Source organism: Notamacropus eugenii, chromosome 6 (assembly GCF_028372415.1).
Source record: "Notamacropus eugenii isolate mMacEug1 chromosome 6, mMacEug1.pri_v2, whole genome shotgun sequence".
Classification (NCBI taxonomy): Eukaryota; Metazoa; Chordata; class Mammalia; order Diprotodontia; family Macropodidae; genus Notamacropus; species Notamacropus eugenii.
Genome location: NC_092877.1, coordinates 65,871,332 through 65,890,248, shown reverse-complemented (window position 1 = coordinate 65,890,248; position 18,917 = coordinate 65,871,332). Strand labels below are relative to the sequence as shown.

At 34.4% G+C, this 18,917-nt stretch overlaps 1 protein-coding gene across 7 annotated transcripts in view; it reads left to right on the top strand.

The window, feature by feature from the left end:
* RAB28 (RAB28, member RAS oncogene family) overlaps nt 1-18,917 on the top strand; it is a 164,480-nt gene that overhangs the window by 125,027 nt on the left and 20,536 nt on the right. For 3 of the 7 annotated variants that reach the window (XM_072620256.1, XM_072620253.1, XM_072620252.1), the window contains exons 5-7: nt 4,798-4,901; nt 8,073-8,117; nt 9,475-9,552. In XM_072620256.1, the coding sequence (XP_072476357.1) occupies nt 4,798-4,901; nt 8,073-8,117; nt 9,475-9,552 (227 nt within the window). Of the gene's footprint in view, nt 1-4,797; nt 4,902-8,072; nt 8,118-9,474; nt 9,553-18,363; nt 18,496-18,917 lie in introns of all 7 variants that reach the window. The other 4 variants (XM_072620255.1, XM_072620254.1, XR_011969474.1 and 1 more) reach the window with 3 other exon arrangements.

The following is an 18,917-nucleotide window of genomic DNA, read 5'->3' as shown; positions in this document are numbered from 1 at the left end:
ATTTTCTGCACCTGTCTACTTTCCCTCTTGGTTGTTTGCCTAGTCACTCTAGAATGTACAAGTTAGTAGAAAATAATTTAGTAAATTCTTGGTCGCTTGATAATCTTGAATATATAATTGGTCACTAAAGGGATATTAACCTATTTGCCAACATCTGTTGTCCCTATTTTCAGTAAATGGATTCTGGACTACATACCCATACATGTATACATATATATTTCCTCTAACTACTCTAATACTGAAAAAGGTCTCATGAGTTACAAATAACATTGTGTGGTCTGGCATTGCTTATGTGTTTATGATAACTCAGGTCAGTACTTCTTATTGCCACAGTTCCATTTAATCAGCATTTAAATCCAAGTGGTCAACTGAAGAATCCTTATCTTTCCACTAAGCCTTAGTTTAGATATCACTTCTTCCTTGAGGTCTTCCACTATAACCTACCCCTCCTCCCACTTGCTAGCCCTTTGTCCTTACTCAAATTACATTTTACTTTACCTGTGTTTGTGCATTCTTTATCTCCCCAACAGAATGTTAAAATCATTTAGCAGAATGTTTTTTTCATAGTGGGGTCTTAATAAATGTTTCCAGATTGAATTGAAAAGGAAAATGGACTTAGAGAAAATAGTGAACAAAGGCATGGAGATGAAGATAGTTTTAATGATGTTACAGTGAATTAAAATTACTCGTGTTTTTAGACTGCCATTATAATCTTTGGGACAACTTGAATCACCCTGAGGTTTTGCCAAAGTGGTGTTGGAACTTAATAATTACAGACATGTTTTTGTAATCTATATCACATTCTTAATGTTTTTTCTTTAAAAAACCGAATTTATTGCTAAAAGTACTATTTGTAAACTAAGTAACTAGCCATGGAAACACACTATATCATTTTATTGGTATGGCTGAAAGTTACCCTAGTATGAATTAGATGGTCAGGAAATATAAGGATGCACTTCTCATAATTACCTAAGGATGATGCTGAGACATTGGAACTACTGCTACAGATGGTGAATGAAAAATTTGTGTTTGAAATGTCACTTATGAGCAAAAGAAATTCAATCTCAACAAAGTAGTAGTAAGACTGGCAGCTTCAGCAATGCTGATGTGGCATAATGGAAATTTTATAGATTTTACAGTGTAAAAACAATGTGACTTTTTCAACCTGATGGTCTCCTATTTCATATCTTCATGTGTAGTGAAAGACAGTCATATTTTAAAAGGTACAGGGAAGGGAGCATCTTTATTTTCAGGATGTATGTTGCAGAATTATAGATTATGGTTTATGATTATTGTACTATTCTTCTAATAAAAATTTTAGAGTGCAATGTGATTTATCTAATCCAATTCCCTACTCTTATAAATTTTTAGGTGAGTCTGATTCAGTTCATCACATATTATGATACTAGATGAATCTTCCAGAAGCACTATCCTGCTCTAAAAACTTTATTCTCTTTCTAGTCAGTCAGTTGAAATCAATAAACATTTATTAAGCACCTATTATGTGTCAGGCACTAAGTGCCATTACTGTACAGCATCAAATTCATCCTTATTAGGCATTCTATATCATACACATGTTCTTAATCTTCAGTGGTTCCAGTCTGATCTTCACTGACTTTTCTAAATTTCCTGCTCTAGAAAACTTATTTATGCATTATCTCATGAACCTGCCTTGGTTTCCCCAACCACAGTTTTTGCTCATTTTGTTGTTCTGTCCTCCTGGATCGCTTCTTCCATTCCTTGGCAATTGCCTACATTTTACCAGTTCTTCAAGAGTCAGCTCAGATTCTACCCTTAGGAGAAGTTATATCTACTCTAATAATTTTTGTCTATGCTTATTTGGTAGTTATTCATGTGGCGTGCTTCTATCCTTGTTTGAAACTGTTGTTTAATTTTCTTTCTTTTTTTTTGTTGTTATTTTACTTTTCACATATTTGTCTCTTGTCTTCCTAGATAGTCAATTGAGATCTTTCAGGACAGGGACACAGCATTTAACATCATGATTTTCATTTGGTTGGCATATGTTGATTTTAGTTTGCGCAGTGTAATACAGCTAGGATTATAGGATCCCAGGACTAGAACCCAAGTTTCACCTCTAGGCAAAATGTTCTTTTCATTCACTATGCTGTATTATTAGGAAGGGAAGGAAAACTTAAAAACTACTTTAAGAGAAAGCTTAAAGGACTCAAAACTAAGAACAACAATTTATGACTATCCCAGGATCAATCATGAGTCATTTTTGAATACTACAAATACTAAGTAACAGTTGTTCTCAGTTCTCACTACTTATTGTACATAATTCCTTGAAAATAGCCAGATGAACTGTCTATAAAATAGCAACATATTTTTCTGCTTATAGACTCACTAACACTCATAAATCCTTGAAAGACTTGTTTATAGAATCAATAATCTTTGGAGGAAGGTAAAATTTTGGTCATATTTACAATTTTGATGAGTTTGCAGGTAAAGCTAACACAAATATTGTAGCCCTCAGAGAATGAATAAATAGTTAAAGTAAAATATTTTCTTGAAGCTTTTTCTTCCTCTTTTTTAGGCTCCCTCAAAAGATATTGTAGTTTCAGCAATTCCTAAATGTCCATGAGTGAACATTAATTAACCATTGGGCCTAAAGTATATTTAATAAACTTAATCTATTCCTTCATATTTATCATTACTAGCAGATCAGAAAGCATAGTTAAGAAGAAGAGGAGACGGCTAATACAAGCAAGCATATAAGTTTCTTATGCTGAATAAAATGTTTTCATTGAGAAAGGTTGTGAACTAATCTGCAAGGCTATAGGGAATACCATGTTTGTGGAGTTTCACCATAGATTTTGGTGTAACTTTAGTGTAATCATTTTGTTTGCATTATCTAACTTTAGGCATCTAGTTTCACTTCACAGCGTAACTGAATAGAATAGCTTTGTGTCACTGGAAAATTTGATAAGCATGCCACTCATGCCTTTATCCAAGTTTCTGATAAAAACATGAAATAGCATAGTGTCCAACACAGATCCTTGAGATACTCCACTGGAGCCTTCCTGCCTCATTGACATTGAACAATTAACAAACACTCCTGGAATTCGACTCTTTAACAAGTTCAAAATCCATGTAATTGTATTATTGTCTAGTGTACTTCATCTTGTCTGTGAGAATGGTGACACTTGGTCAAGAGCTTTGCTAAAATCTTGATAAGCTGTATCTGCAGGATTCCCAGATCTACTCATTTACTAACCTGTTGAAAACAAATGCAGTAAATTCGTCTGCCATGATCTGTTCTTGATGAAACCATACTGGCTTGTTAAATCACTGCTTCCCTTTCTACCAGCATCTTTTTTATGCTTGCTTAGGGTAGAAAGAAGTAAAATATACTCAATAAATAAATTGGTTTCTTTATTAAGACAATTATTATATAGTTATTATGTTACTTAATATGCTAGGTTGACTTGGTATGTGATATGTTGCACATATATGTTTTTTGATGGTGGAGAATTTTCTAGTAAAAAAAGGTGACATTGCCTTATGTTTGATTGGTTAGTGATTTCATTAGGGATTTTTCCTAGTGACGTTATTTGTTCTTACTTTTGTTGTTGAATTAGAAGTATTTTAGTTTCAATATTATGATAAACTGTAGTATAAACATTAGTGCTAATAGCTTAGTATTTTAGTTGTCCACAAATTAATGCCTGTGGTATCTGGGCGTTTTTAGTCCTGTTCTTGTAAACAAGGCCTCAGTGATGTTTAAGGAACAGCAACATGTGGCCAAAAAAAAAAAGCTCCACATTAACCAAGGTAAGCAGTATAAATGGGACCTAGGAATCCCCTGTTAGCTCAAAAATCTCCTAGAGAAAATCTCTGGAGCTTACAAATTAAAGACCTCCAATATCATTTAAAATAAAGCCTTTTATGTAGTATGAGAGCATTTTTTCAGTTGATGATCAATTGCCACTATTATGCAGGCTTACTAGATTTGCAAATTTACAAGTTTTTACAAGTCAGTTGGGTCCCTTCCTCAGGAAATCAGTTTAAGTTTTTTTTTCCTGTATTGACTCAAAGAACCTAGTTGTCCTTAAATCCTTGTGAATATATTTGCCTTACAATTTGACGGCATTGAGTCAACACCCATATTGGTACTGCGATGCAATAAAGAGAAACTTTTCAATATAGATTCCTGTTACTTCAGGATCCAATTTGGAAAAATTGGAATGTACATGCTGAAACCTGTCAGGATTTGAGTTCCATGTTCTGCTTTTAGCACCTAACACTTCTCTGTGAAATGCTGTCTTGTTTAAGTGCTTTATTTCCAGTGGGCCCATCACAGGGAAAATCAATGAACACCACTCTCAAAATATCTAAAGGAAGGAAACTTTCTAAAGGAGCTTTCTGAAGTCTCCTTTTATGAAATTAGAGATATTTTAATAACAAATTCAATTAATATTTTGATATTTCCAGACACTAACCAGATATTTGCCATATAGCATTAAAATTATAAAACTTATAAACATTCGAATTATGTCAGATTGTAAACTATTTCAAAGTAGATTTGTAGGAGGTATGTATTTCATTAACTTAATTTATTTTAAATAAATCTTTGTTCTTCAGATGCATTTATACACTTACTCATTTAACACTAGGTATCTACTATGTATAAGGCATAGTACGCATCATAAGCAGACACTGCTATATTATTATAGGAATAAAATAGAATGTGTTTTCTTTTATGTTAAAAGTAATTAAACAGTTTTATTTATAAACAGTAACATACTGGATTTTGTTTTTCTTTGAATGTCTTTCTAGTTGATTTGGAACATATGAGAACAGTAAAACCTGATAAACACCTACGATTTTGCCAAGAAAATGGCCTCAGCAGCCATTTTGTGTCAGCAAAGACAGGAGACTCTGTAAGTAAAATGTAGCTAAAATCCAGTTGAAAAGTGTGTGTGTGTGGGGTGGGGGAGAGGGGTGTGTGTGTGTGTGTGTACACATTTGGGAGGAGATGCCTTTTTCATTTCCAAAATTCTATAATGTTATGGTTTTATAAATGTTTCATTCTAGCACTTGGAAATTCCCTTGCATTGTTTAGAATAGCAGTGGCTTACCAAACCACTTTTGTGTTTCCTATATTCACCAATATTCATGGGAGTTCTTGACATTAGGCAATTTCCTGGACTGCATTTAGTTTAGACTCTAATGACTTTCTCGCTCTTTTGGAAGATCAAGTTAAATTCTCTATAAAAGTTGGTTTAAAATGGTTTGTTCCGGAAGAGATGACTCTTCCCCAAAATATTTTGTAGTCCAAGTGGAGATTTTTGTAATTCCATCTCTGTATCAAAAACAGTGTTGCATTTGATCCTGTTTTAAGAGGATGTGGGGATGGAAATCTTCAGTTCATAACACTTAACTGAGGAAGGTAGAAATATTATATTGAGAGAATGTTTCACTTCTCTTTCCCAAAAGGTAAATTGATAAGTAAATTTTGTTTTATAAAAGACAGTCATGAAGGTCCACAGTGCTGATATAACTATTCTACAATTCAGTAAGCTTTGATATCTGTTGATTGCAGGGAAATAAGAAGGGAAAGCAGAGAGGCCAGAGGGATTTGGCAAAGCTTTTCCTTTAATTAGGTTGAAAAGACAAGTAAGGTAAATAGACTGCTTGTGGCTGAGGTTGTAGAAAAGCCAGACAAAGTTAAAAGACAACTGAACTGCAGGATTGTTGTTTGAAGTCAGAATATTCTGAAGATAATTCATCATGAGTCTTTCCAACCTTGAAAATATTAAGACAGAGATAGAGATCAAGTAACTAGGTGGCACAGTGAACAGAGTCCTGGGCCTGGAGTGCAGAAGACCTGAGTTCAAATCTATCTTCACATTCTCACTAGCTGTGTGACCCTGGGGAAGTTGCTTAACCCTATTTGCCTCAGTTTCCTCATCTATAAAATGAGATGGAGAAGGAAATGGCAAACCATTGTAGTATCTTTGCCAAGAAAATCTGAAATGGAGTCATGAAGAATTAGATGTGACTAAAACAACCAAATACTGAGAGTTTAACATTGTTTAAATAATAGTTAAGGATGAGTGAATAACCTTACTGTATATAGATGCTTTCCACTTTTTAAAGAAAATAATGTTTTTCAGTTCCTTGCTGTTTTTGATATATAAAAAAGACGATTGAGTAGAAACACATAGCAACTTCTCTCAATTAAAACTGCAGCTTAATTTTTAATTAAGTCAGAATAGTATTTTTTTACCTGTTCACAATTTACATTAGTTTGAAAACAAAGTATATTTCAAGGACCTGTGATTTCTCTAGGTCCCCTAGAGAATTCATATTACCCTGTATGCCTTAGTAGAGTTTGATAGTTGTTATGGCCAAAAAGTTAATCATCTTGTAACCAACTTGATGAGGACCCTTTCTGACCTAAGCTGGGTTGTTCTTTATATGGTAGACACTGTCTGTCACTGGGCCCATATTAAACCCTTTCTAGCTTGGTTGGATTTGCTAGAATTTGTGATATATCAGGATAGCTTTTGAGAACGTAGGCTCAACTCCATACCATAATTGGTATTGGAGCAGAACTTGAGTGGTTCCTCAAAATACCTAAGAAAAATACAAAACTTCTTAAGTGTCAAACCTGAGAGCAAAGTCACGGTAATAAATATCACATAATACTAGCAATTTTTTGAATTTAAAACCAAGCTTGAAGGTGGCAGGGCATGTTAGCAGGGGATAGGGACAGGCATGATTCCATTGTGCTAGAGCGTTCCCAGAGTTCACCAAACTGTCTTTACCGACTATCTACCCCTTGGTTGGACAGTGACCCAACTATACAGTCCTGCAAGGTCAGAATTGTGACTCAGCTCTGATTTTAGCAGGGTAGTCTCCTACTTTATATCTGCTCTTGACTCCTAATTGGACTTCTAGCCTCCACTCTTTCCCCTTTTTTATCCATTTTCCATATAACTGTTAAATTGACATTCCTAAAGTACAGACCTGACTGCTCAAGAAACTTAAGTGGTTCTCTCTTGACTGTAGAATAAAATATAAACACCTCTGTTTGGCATTTAAAGCCCTTAACATTCTGGCTCCAAACCTGTTTTTCCAGACTGATTTCCCATTAATCCCACTCATTCACTCTTTATTCCAGCCAAACTGGCCTACTCTCTGTTCCACAGAGATGACCTGCTATCTCCCACCTTTAGGCTTCCTTTTCTCATAACCTTCATTAATAGTGTTTTACCTGCTGCCTCTAGAAATGATTTTGTTTATTTTTTTATATTTTTTTATCTGTGTACATATTGTTTCCCTCTAGGAAACGTATGCTTTTTGAGCACAGGGCCTTTTTTGTTTATATTTGTAGCCATATCACCAGCACAGTGCTTGGCACATAGGAATAGTCAAGAAGTGGTTTTTTAAAATTAAATTGAATTGAATTCCTTTTACATTATGCCTGTCGCATGTGGAATCATAAACATCTGGAGTTGGAAGTTATGTTAGAGAACATTTAATTAAACTTCTTAGTTTACAAATGAAAATGATATTCAGAGACTTTAAATAACTTTCCCAAGATCATACTGCTAGTTTATGGTAGAATCAGAATTAAAAGTCCATTATATGATGCTGTGTATGTGTGTATATGTGTATGTATGTATGTATGTAATATATGTATCTTTGTATGTATTTATATGTATGTGTATCCTAGGTTAAATTAGTAGCTCAGCTGAGTTTCATGACTAAATCAATAATATGCCTCCATATTATGTTCAAGAACATTTCGGAACATTTCCTCTGCTTTGCTTCTGGATTATCTGTGGGCAGGAAAAAGAACACTGATAGTGGCTGTTGTGTTGTTACATGCTCCCTTCTAAGTTCTTGCAGGTGTTAACTTCTCTCCCTGCCCTAGGATTCTGCTTCATTACTAAAAAGTTATTTTCAATAGGTGATTGTCTTTGTAGCCAAGAGGGTCAAAACAGGTTGTGTACCCATGAATTAGTTTTGAGTTTTTAAATATTTACCTTTTAAAAAATCAAAAATCTCAATAATGTAATATTATGACTTTTCTTGATTTGCAGGTGACAGCAAGCTGTGAAAGAATGATGAACACCTGGGATGATAGTGTTAGAATAAAAAATTCATTTAGAGAAGTTGTAAAAGCTGTTCAGTAGGAATAGATATTAAGTAGAATATTTAAATAGAAAAACTGTACAACATCATACATTAATAGAGTTCAAAGACATAGAAATCTTAACCTTAAATTGTTCATGAGTTATAATTGTAAAGCTGTTTCTAAAATGGAAAATAAGGAGGCCTTTAAAGTATATAATTTGTAAGAATAATTAGTGTTTCTACCATACTCTGAAGGTAAGAGTACCAGGTTCAGTGTACTTCTTACTTAATGAGAGATATGAAAAAATCTGAATGCTGATGGAAGAAACATGGAAACTATTAAAGGGTTGGATAACAATAATAACTTTAACTTGCTTGCCAGTTTATAATTAATCAAGGATTTTCTCATGTATCCCATTTGATCCTTACAATCTGTGAAGTAAGGAGGGAAGATGTTATTATCCTAATTTGTAAATACAAGGAAGCAGTAATAATGATAACTAATATTTATATAGCATTTACTATGTGCCAGGCACCTGGCACTGTATTTGCTATGCCACCTAGATGTCCCTCTCTTCAAAATGAACAAATGACTAACTCAAATGACACAGGTCTTTAGTAGAATTGAGACGCAGTCTTAGTTCATTTTTTGTTTTACACCTGCTACAGACAGACTAAAACCAGTTTAAAGAGCATTTTTCTTGGGATGAGAAGTAAGGAATTGATTTAAATGGGTATATATATCACACGTAAAGAACTTAGAGATGAAGATCAGAAATTAGTTTGAACTGATCCATTTTTAAGCTCTTGAGGGATTTATAAATCACCTTTCAATTTTATACTTTATTATTTTCAAAAGCTATAATTCATTCAAAAAGAATAGCTACAACTTTATGTGGGGAGCAGAGATTTACAGCCCAGTTATTCCTGCTGAAAACTAATTAAGAACCCTGGAAGTGGTTGCATTATTCAGATGTGTACTGCCTGTGTCCATTTGTTGAATCAATGAACATATTTTACATAATTATAACTTCAAATAGTGCAAATTCAAAAATGCAACCACTCTGAAAGATTCATTATTCTTACTAGTCAAGTATAACCTTTGAAAACTGTTAAGGAATACATCTTCAAGTTCATTTTAACAGTCAGTATACCATACAATGTCTTTAAAAATTATGATTTAATCCTTCTAATATATCATGATATTTACAATGATACTGCATTTTCCAGATTATGTATTTTCAGAATTACACAGGACGTCATGTTTCTACAACGTTCACTGTTTAGAACTGAAGAAAAATTGGATGCATTTAGAGGTAATTTGAGGATATCTGCTTTGAATCGTTTTTGTCCTATTTCTTGTTCCAGGTCTTCCTGTGTTTTCAGAGAGTTGCTGCCGAAATTCTTGGGATCAAATTAAACAAGGCAGAAATTGAACAGTCACAGGTGATTATCCTGAATATTATGCTTTAAACATAATTTTGAGTTTTTTTAGGTCCTTTTCACCCTTTTGTTGCTAGTGTAATTATTTCAAACTCATCAGAAATACTGTGCATCACAGTTTTGTTCCTGAAAGAGGTGAAAAGCATTCTTTCCATGACAATAGAAAAGATTCACCTTTTGTTTGAATCTTTTTCATGAAGAGAGATATAGTGCTTAACAATAGTTAATGTAATGAAACCCATTAATTATAATTTGTGAAATTTCTTTGTGGGTCATGGTAAAGTTTCTTGTACTACACTTTTGGGTATAAGCATGTTGAATCAGTAATAAAAGCATCATCAAAAGGTGAGTATTTAATTTGCTGCAGAGAACAAACTCTCAAAAAGTATTAACTTGAACAGCAAGTTCCTTTGTTAACTATAATTTATTTCCTAATGTATGTATTTATTGAATTCCCCCAATCTTCTACTTGGCACTACTTCATTAGCCTATTAAATGTAGTTGAAAGTTGTAAAATGACCTTTTTAATTTTTGAAAAAAAAGTAGTGTTCTATATATCTAATGTTTGGCTAGTGGATTTTCCGTGTGTCTGGATGAGTGAAGTTTTCCTTTCTCCTCCTTTTTTGGTTTTTGTTCTGTGTATGTTTGTAAAGCATTTCTCTTTTACTTTGGTACTCCCTTTCTATGTTTCTTGCACTTGCTCATATCTTCATTTCAGTACTTAAAAGATCTATAATTTCATTGATGTGGGTGCTCTTTCCACCAACACAAAGTTTAACTCTTCTCAAACTTAGTAGATAATTTTTGCTTTACTTTTTCTGTGTAATTTGTAAACTTTCAATTCAATCGATATTTATTAAGTGCTGACCATGTGCAGGGCACTGTGCTAGATGCTGCAAGTACAAAGATAAAATACCTTTTGCTCTCACAGACCTTAACCAGTCTGGTAATGAGCTTCATTCTGCTCCTTAGACTTAGACACATGGTTCATCACCAGTTCCATATAGTCTACTAGAACTTGCCGAAGCTTATACTCTGCCAGTAGAGCTTCTCTCCCTGCCTTGGGCTATTGTGAGGATTAAATGGGATAACATGAAGAAGCCCTTGATTAATTATGAAGTGGCAGTTAGATGGCACAGTGGCTAGAGCCCTGGGCTTGGAATCAGAAAAGCTCATCTTTCTGAGTTCAAATCCAGCCTCAGACACTTAACTAGCAGTGTGACCTTGGCCAAGTCACTTAACCCTGTTTGCCTCAGTTCCTTATCTGTAAAATGAGCTGGAAAAGAAAATGGCAAACTATTTCAGTATTTTTGTGTAAACCACTTCAGTATCTTTGCCAGGAAAACTTCAAAATGGTGTCACGGCCACGCCTGAAACAGCTCAACAGCAAAAATCCAGGTTTGACTTATTGTTATCCAGTCCTTTGCTAGCTTCCGTGGTTTTCCTCTCAGCATATAGATTCAGGAATTCAGGTTCACCTCTGTACCATAGAGAAGCATCAGAAGTAAGATTTTAGTGTAGGGAAATTAATATTGCAGAGGAGAATTCTGCTAAACTAATATTGTATAGAAAAATACTGGTTAGCCCTTTTAGTTGTTTCTTTGGTGCATACTCTAATTAATGAATAAACCAAAGATCCTTAAGATCCTTAAAGATCCAGTGCAAATATCCCCTTTCACATGAAGCTTTTTCTGATCCCCACAGCTGCTTGTACCTTCCTGTTCCTCAGCTGTATTGTATTTGTAAATCATATTTTTATTTGCTTTTAATTTTCCTTATATTTATTATGTACCTGCTTTTGTGTGAACTGTTCCTGATAGAATATAAATTCTTTGTAAGTAGGAATTATTTCATTATCTGTATTTCTACAGCCTAGCACGGTGCCTGGCACGTAGCAGTTACTTAATATATTTTGATTGGTTAGGAATGAGAAAGTTTTAACTTAAATTGATTATGGAACTCTAGGTTCTTTTATGTTCTTGGGTGGAATGTATTTCATAATTATATTATGCTTTTTCAATGACTTTTGATATTAAGTTTCCAGGACGTAAGTCAAGGTTCCATATATTTATCAGATTGGGGAGATGAATTTTTTTAAAAAACACCTTTATTTTAGTAAGATAACCTGGTAACACGAATTTATTTTAACATTGCCAACCCCACATAAGTTTGTTTTTTCTAGTTTGGAATACATATTACTTCATCAAAATATGGCCTGAACCATCTGGAAATTGAAGGAAAATTTTTTAAAAGAGAAAAATTTTAAACTTAAAAAAATATTTTTAAAAAACATCAGTTGATAGAACAAAGAAAGAGAATTGTGTATGAAGCTACGGGACTTTATTTACAACTCATTTTTCTTTTTCAAGTGTACAGTAAGATGAGCCTATAGTTTTTAAAGCTTGTCTGGCATTCTCTCTGTTCTTTTCTTTTAGAAAAGGACATAAAATAAAGCAGAATTCTTTAAAAAAAAACTTCAAAGCTGACAGCTCCTACTTAAATGAGCTCAGTTTTTGTACTAATATGTATAGCTCATATAAATCTTTGTGACTTTTTCTTCTTTCTAAATATAGCATATTAATAATGCTCATTTCAGACTAAGAAGCAAGCATTAAAACTATCTGTTTGGGTCTTATAAACAATGTTGCTATAACAACTATTTACATATACTGGCATAAAAATTGCAATAACGACATCTCTTCTAAAATTTAGACTTTAAAATGTGGTGAACAACATGTGTAGTTGACTGTAATAAATTGAATTTCTTTTCCTCACCTTGCACACACAATGAAGACATGCTTCCTTCCCTGCACCCCCTTCCTGCCTCCCATGAAGTTTGTCTCCTCACTCATTCATCCAATCAACAGACATTTTCAATAAACATAAATTCTTTTGTGTGCAAAGTATTATACTGATTTCTGGGGAATATAAACTTAAGAACTGCAGCTCCTTTTCTGAAGGAGTTGAGGTAGATAAGGTGAAGGAAAGAAGAGACTCACAGTGCTTTAAGAGCAACGAAGGAAGGAGAGAGTAGTCTGTGAAATCAGGAAAGGTTTCCTACAGTAGGTTTTTGCACAGAAGAATGATTTGATGAAAGAGGCAAGTAGTAGGCACTTAAATATGTATTGACTGACTATTGGACATTATTCTGGCGTTAATGTCCTGGAGAATAAATCCAAAGAAGACTGAAGTCAGAGAAACCAGATGAGGTCCTTGCTGTAGTCATGGCATGAAAGGATAAGAACTGAGTTATCTTGGTGATTGTGGGATTAGAGATCCCTGGAAGAAAGAATTAACAGAATTTGGTTATTATTTGGTCAGGTGGGTATATGGAGAGGGAGATTTTGACTTTTTGTGAGGAAATGGAGACCTACATATTTACCAGTAGAAGATATTTTGGTGTATCCTTTTAAAGGACTTTAGTTAAATGAAGCAGCTTTGTGCCTGAGTCTGAGAAAAGCTATTTAAAATAATGAATAAATTATTTGGAGTTTTAGTTGAGGAGCATTTTTCCTTTAATCTGTTAGGAATTTTTCTTATAGGTACCATGGAAGATTCAGAGTTTAGATACTTGACAAAATGGGATATGATAATTAGTGGATAGATTACTTGCAGTATACTCACTTTCCCCCACCTCTGTGCCTTTGTACAGGCTTTTGCTTATGCTTTCAAGATCCTCCCTTCTTATCTCTCCCTCTTAGAATCTTAAGTTTCCTTCAATTCATGTGCCATGTCTTACAGGAAACCTTTTTGTGTACCCTGTTATTAATGCTTTTAATACACACATGTGTATTATAATCTATATGTGTACATATACATACATATATGTACACACAAAGACAAAAAACATTCTCCACCTTAAAGGACCTTGCATTCCATTAGAATATGATATGTATGTATGTGTAAGGTAAGTATGTATAGACATTATATATAATGCACAAACATATATACACATGCATATGTAATATAAGTATATATTATGCCTATATACTTATGTGTTTGCATGTTGTATTAGATATGTTTGCATTATATGTAATACATGTAAAACATATTGAATGTTATTTCTGTTAATATTTGTATATGTTGATAGGTGCATGTATGTATACCCACACTTATCTGTTTACATCTTGTATCCTCCCAGTGACATTTAAGAGACTGAGTGGAGACTGTCTTTCATTTTGTCTTTATATACTTCATATACATATATATACACACACACACACATATATATATATATATATATATATATATATATATATATATATATATATATCCTTTGTATACATGTCTTTTTATCCAGAGCCTGGTGTAGTGTCTTCAACATTTTAAGTGCTTAATGAATTGGATTGGATTGGATTGGATTGGATTGTACTGGATTATACTGAGAGTGAAGAAATGATGCTGTTCAGTGAGAACAATTCTGAAAGTGAACTTGGCTAACCAGGAAATTAGCCTAAAATCATGTGTTACCCATGATTTGTTTATTAATTAGAATGTGCTGCCTGAGAGTTCATGGAAAGGAATCTTTCCATGGATGACACATAATATTAATAATAATAACAATGGCTAACATTTATGTAGCACCTCCTATGTGCCAAGCACTTTACAAATATTATCTCATATGATCCTCACAGCCACCCTGAGAAGTTGGTGCAATTATTATTCCCATTTTATAGTTGTAAATCATCTATTATCAACAGATGAAATTTGAAAGAACAACTTGACAATTTTCTCATGTTAATACTCTTACGATTTATGTAGGCTTAAGGGGGAAAAGAATTCATTTCAGAATAGACCAGACTTGCCTACTGGAGGAAAGAGAAATATCTGCAAAAGGGGTTGGAAGCCCCAGTGATTTATGTCACAAAGTAGAACTGGTAGTGTTTGGGAGGTGAGCAAGTTGGAACTTCACCAACCCTTCATACTGTAATTGTAAAGTAGAACAAAATAATGTTTTAGAGGGATTATAAGGCCTTATGAGACAGCTAGATAGTGCAGTGGACAGAGTTGCTAGACCTAGAGTCAGAAAGACCTGGGTTCAGATCTGTTCACGCTTACTGGCTATGTAGCCCTGGGCAGTCAACTAAATCTCTATCTCACTTTTCTCAATTGGAGCCTTGAAAGAAAGGAAAGATTTTACCTGAATGAGATGTGAAGGTGAATATTCCCACATAAGAAAAAACTAAGTAGATGAAAAATGCCTTTTCTCTAGATTTATACACATAAGGGATATTCCTGAAGAACCAATCCATCAGCACAAATATTTTGACAGACCTCACCAGGCTGACGTTGACCTCAGCCCAGAATCCCGCAGGCAGAAAAGAGCAGGCCAGGTAGCATTTGGAAAATGACAGAGTGCTTTCAGGGGCCCTAGTCTGCCTCCAGTTAAGACGGCGCATGAGAGAGCAACGGAGAGATGTGGTAACAGGCATGAATGTCGTGTGCTGTTCAGTTATTTTCAGTTGTGTCTGACTCGCCAGGATCCCATTTGAGGCATTCTTGACAAAGATGCTGGCATGGTTTGCCATTTTCTTCTCCAGATAATTTTGTTGAGGAGAAAACTGAGGCAAGCCATGTTAAATAACTTTTCCAGAGTCCTACAGCTAGTGAATATCTAGGCCAGACTTGTACTCAGGAAGGTGAGTCTGACTCCAGGTGTGGCTCTCTGTCTGCTGCCACCTGGCTGCCCTGGTATAAGCAGAGTGAAACATGTTCTGAAACTTATCATGAATGATGGATAATAGTGTATGTGAAGTGATCTTTTTAAAGAGATGTGTAGGACTGGAAATGGGCCAGTTGTACAGTTAAGTGAGAGTGAGCAGCTAGGAGCCTTCATTCTGCACTGGTCCACATTTCATATAGAGGTCAAGAAGAAGACCTCCCTTAGCCCTTTGGGTGGTTCCTCTTTAAAAGAGCATTTATAGGATAGATAAAAGGGAAAGTTTATAACTGTACCATTGGTGTTGGAGAAATTATCTGCATCAATAAGGTCATAGACCCATTGAAATAAGAAATTCAAAACATATTATGAGGTCAAATGAAGGGGGAAATAATTTAGACCAAAAGGAATTCAAGTTTTTAAAGTTATGGGCCATTATCAGAAATCCATATGTACATGGTAAGATGAGCTATATGTAATTTTTTAAAATGCAGTTTTTAAGTGATACTAAATTAGTAAAAACAATTTAATCCTTATTAATTCTGAAATGCTGAGCTAGAGGCTTAGTGAATGAAGAAGGAAGGAAGCATATATTTAGCAGTTATTGTTGGTAAAGCACAATGCTAAATGCTGGCAGTACAAAGAGAAAAGGGAGCAGGCCTTGCTATGAGGGAGCTCCCATCCTGATGCGGGAGGCAGCACATTGAGAAGGTTTCAGCTGCAGGTTAGATGGAGCAGTAATAAAGCAGATAGGAGTACCTTTTCCTCAATGTAATTCCTAATGTCACTATTCCCAGGACTCCTAAATTCAGGATCCTGAGCTTGTCCCTAGCAGGGTCTGAAGGGAGATGACTGTCAAAGGTGGTAGTGGTGGTTCAATTTGCCTGGCACATGATACCTCCCCACTTTCCCTAGGGTTCCCTGCTTGTCTGCCTTGTGTATGCTAGTAATTCATCAGTTTTGATCAATGATAAATATTTAATAGACTAAACCATTTTTAAAAGCAATCAGAATATATATCAATTCTGACTCCAGATTACGTAATGGATAATGTCTCAACCTCATTTTCAAAAAGAAAATTTACTTTCACAAAGCAGATACACTCAAACATTGCCTAGAATTGGCTCATGTAGCTAGAAATTTAAAGTTTCCTATTGGCCTTTTAATTTATATGAGCTTGCTAATTAGGCAAAGATTAAAATCTTACCTTAGGGTAAAAGAGGTCACATTTGGACTTTTGATTATATTGAAAGCCCAAACATTAGAAAATGATTAGCAATTTTATTTTGACACCAAAAATAAAAGTTTCTAAAACTGAATAATTTCTTTTTTATTAAAACAAAGGAGAAAAAAGATAGCTACTGTATAGGTAGGTATTTTTTGACACTTCTTAGCACCTGGAAATTGAGGTTTCTGCTCAGGGAAGGCAGTTTTCTGAATCTGGGATTGAGCAGGATGTTGGTAATGGTTTTTCTGACACAGACATGCTACACATTACTGTGAAAAAAGTACAGTGCCTGAAGAAAAAGTGATACTACCCCTACACCTTTGTTAATTTTTTGAAAATTGAAGTCATTAATGTTACAGCAATGATACAAAGTGACCTGAACACAGGTCAGTAACCCCACTACGTTTACATGATGGGATTTAAAGCACCATTTCGAGGGATTAATGAATTTCTTACTGACTACAATGATAACTTCTTTTTATTCTACCTCAGGAGTTTGGTTTAAGAAAAAAAAAACAAATTTTGACAGATCAGATAACTGTGTATTGCCTAATCACACTCTTCAGCAATTAGTACCATTTTTGTTGATAACATCAGACCAAGATTTTTTTTTTATAGAAAATATAGAGTTTTGTTTTTCACTAAATAATAGGAAGTTCATCAGTTAAAAATGAAGAAAAACAAATCAGGGACAAATAAATCCACACCATTAGCATGCTCCCCATTCCTCTCTTTTATCAGACTTTTCTTTATAGATGCTGTCAACATGTATATTGTTTATGTTTTAATCTCATTAATTCAGTGTATATTCAAATTTTAGTTAAATGAAGTTGTGTTGAAATTTGGAAAAAATGTCATATAAACATTTAGAGGTAGTGGAAAGAATTCTGGAGCTAGAATCAAGAGTGATGGTTTTGAATTTTGCTATGGACACATTATGTATGGGCAAGTCTCTGAGTCAGGTTCCTACTTTGCAAAATGGGCATAGTAATACTTTTTCCACCTAACTAATTCATCTGGTTGTTTACCTGCTTTGGAAGTTAGAATGACCTGGCCTCAGGTCCTATCTCTAGCACATCCTAATTGTGCAATCCAGGGTAAGTCACTTAAGATCTCCATCCCACTAGCACCTTTCTGAGAAGACTGAGTGTAGAACAGTAGATGCTGATCTGCATGGATAGAGGAAGTTTTCTCCTGGGGAGTTCGCTACACTGAGGATACTATGGTTTTGGACAAAACACAAAACCAAAATTCTTCAAAATGCATCCAAGGTAGAAGTGACTATTAGCATTATTATGTTTTAAACAGCATTGGAAATTCAGGTCCTTTCATTTTTGAAGTTTTTCTATATCAAGTTTTCTCCATTATATGTAAATCATGTTTTGTATTTTCCACAATCATTTGTTAAAATTTTTTTCTTTTTGTTATGTAATGGCTCCATCAAGCTGCAGCTCAAATACAGGAGGCCTTGTTGAATCCCTGCCCAATTGCTAGCACCTTCCTTCCTGTGTTCCAATCTTTACCTCTGACACATCCCTCCCATATGAACCTCAGCAAGAAACTTAATCCTCTAGTACTCTAGGCAACTCTCTGTTACTCTAGATGCTGCAGATAAAGGATCAGCCTGCATAGATGATGGAAATGCCTTACCCAAGTGCACTTTAAACTAATGAAATCATATGTCCAGGCTCTGGTCTCTTTTTGTATTTGTTCTGTCCAGCCTTCTATCTGTATGTATTTCCCTCCTTAAAATATAAGCTCTTTAAGAATAAATTTTTTTTTATTATTTGTATCTTCAGTGCCTAATGCATAGAATGCACTTAATAAATGATGTTCTTATTATTTTACATGTTAGCTTTGTCCCAAAGTGGTGCAGGAATCAAAATAATTATAGCCACTTATGTATGTGGCTACATATGCTTTACAGGTACAATGCACTTTCACATAAATTATTTCATATGATCTTCGAAACAAGGCAATTCAAGTAGTGGAGAGGATTTTAGGATTTAGCCCTGGAAGAAGTGTTACAATTAAACTACAGTGATTCCTCATTTAACAGGTAAGGAATCTAAAGCTTAGAGAAGCTGTCTGAGGCAGAGCCTGAACTCTAGAATGGGCCTTCTGAACCCTACTCATTCCAGTGTTCTTTCTTTCTTAGCACTTTTTCTCTATGCTTGCTTGATCTCATTGGGAAAATATTTTCATTTGTATTGCTTTAAGTAACTGCCTTAAACATTTTAAAGAATAGCTGTTGCAGAATTTTATATTTAAACCTAATGGAGATTTGCATTTATGGAATTAGAATCCATCCTAAAATTTTTAAGTAAATCCACTTTTTTGTGGGTGGCTGGAAGATGTAATGAGAGTGGGCATGGGCACATGGGAAGGAATGTAATGAAAAATCAATAGAAATATTTCATGACTAGGAATGCTACTAAATAAAAAAAATTTACATGATGCATATTTACATGATACATATTT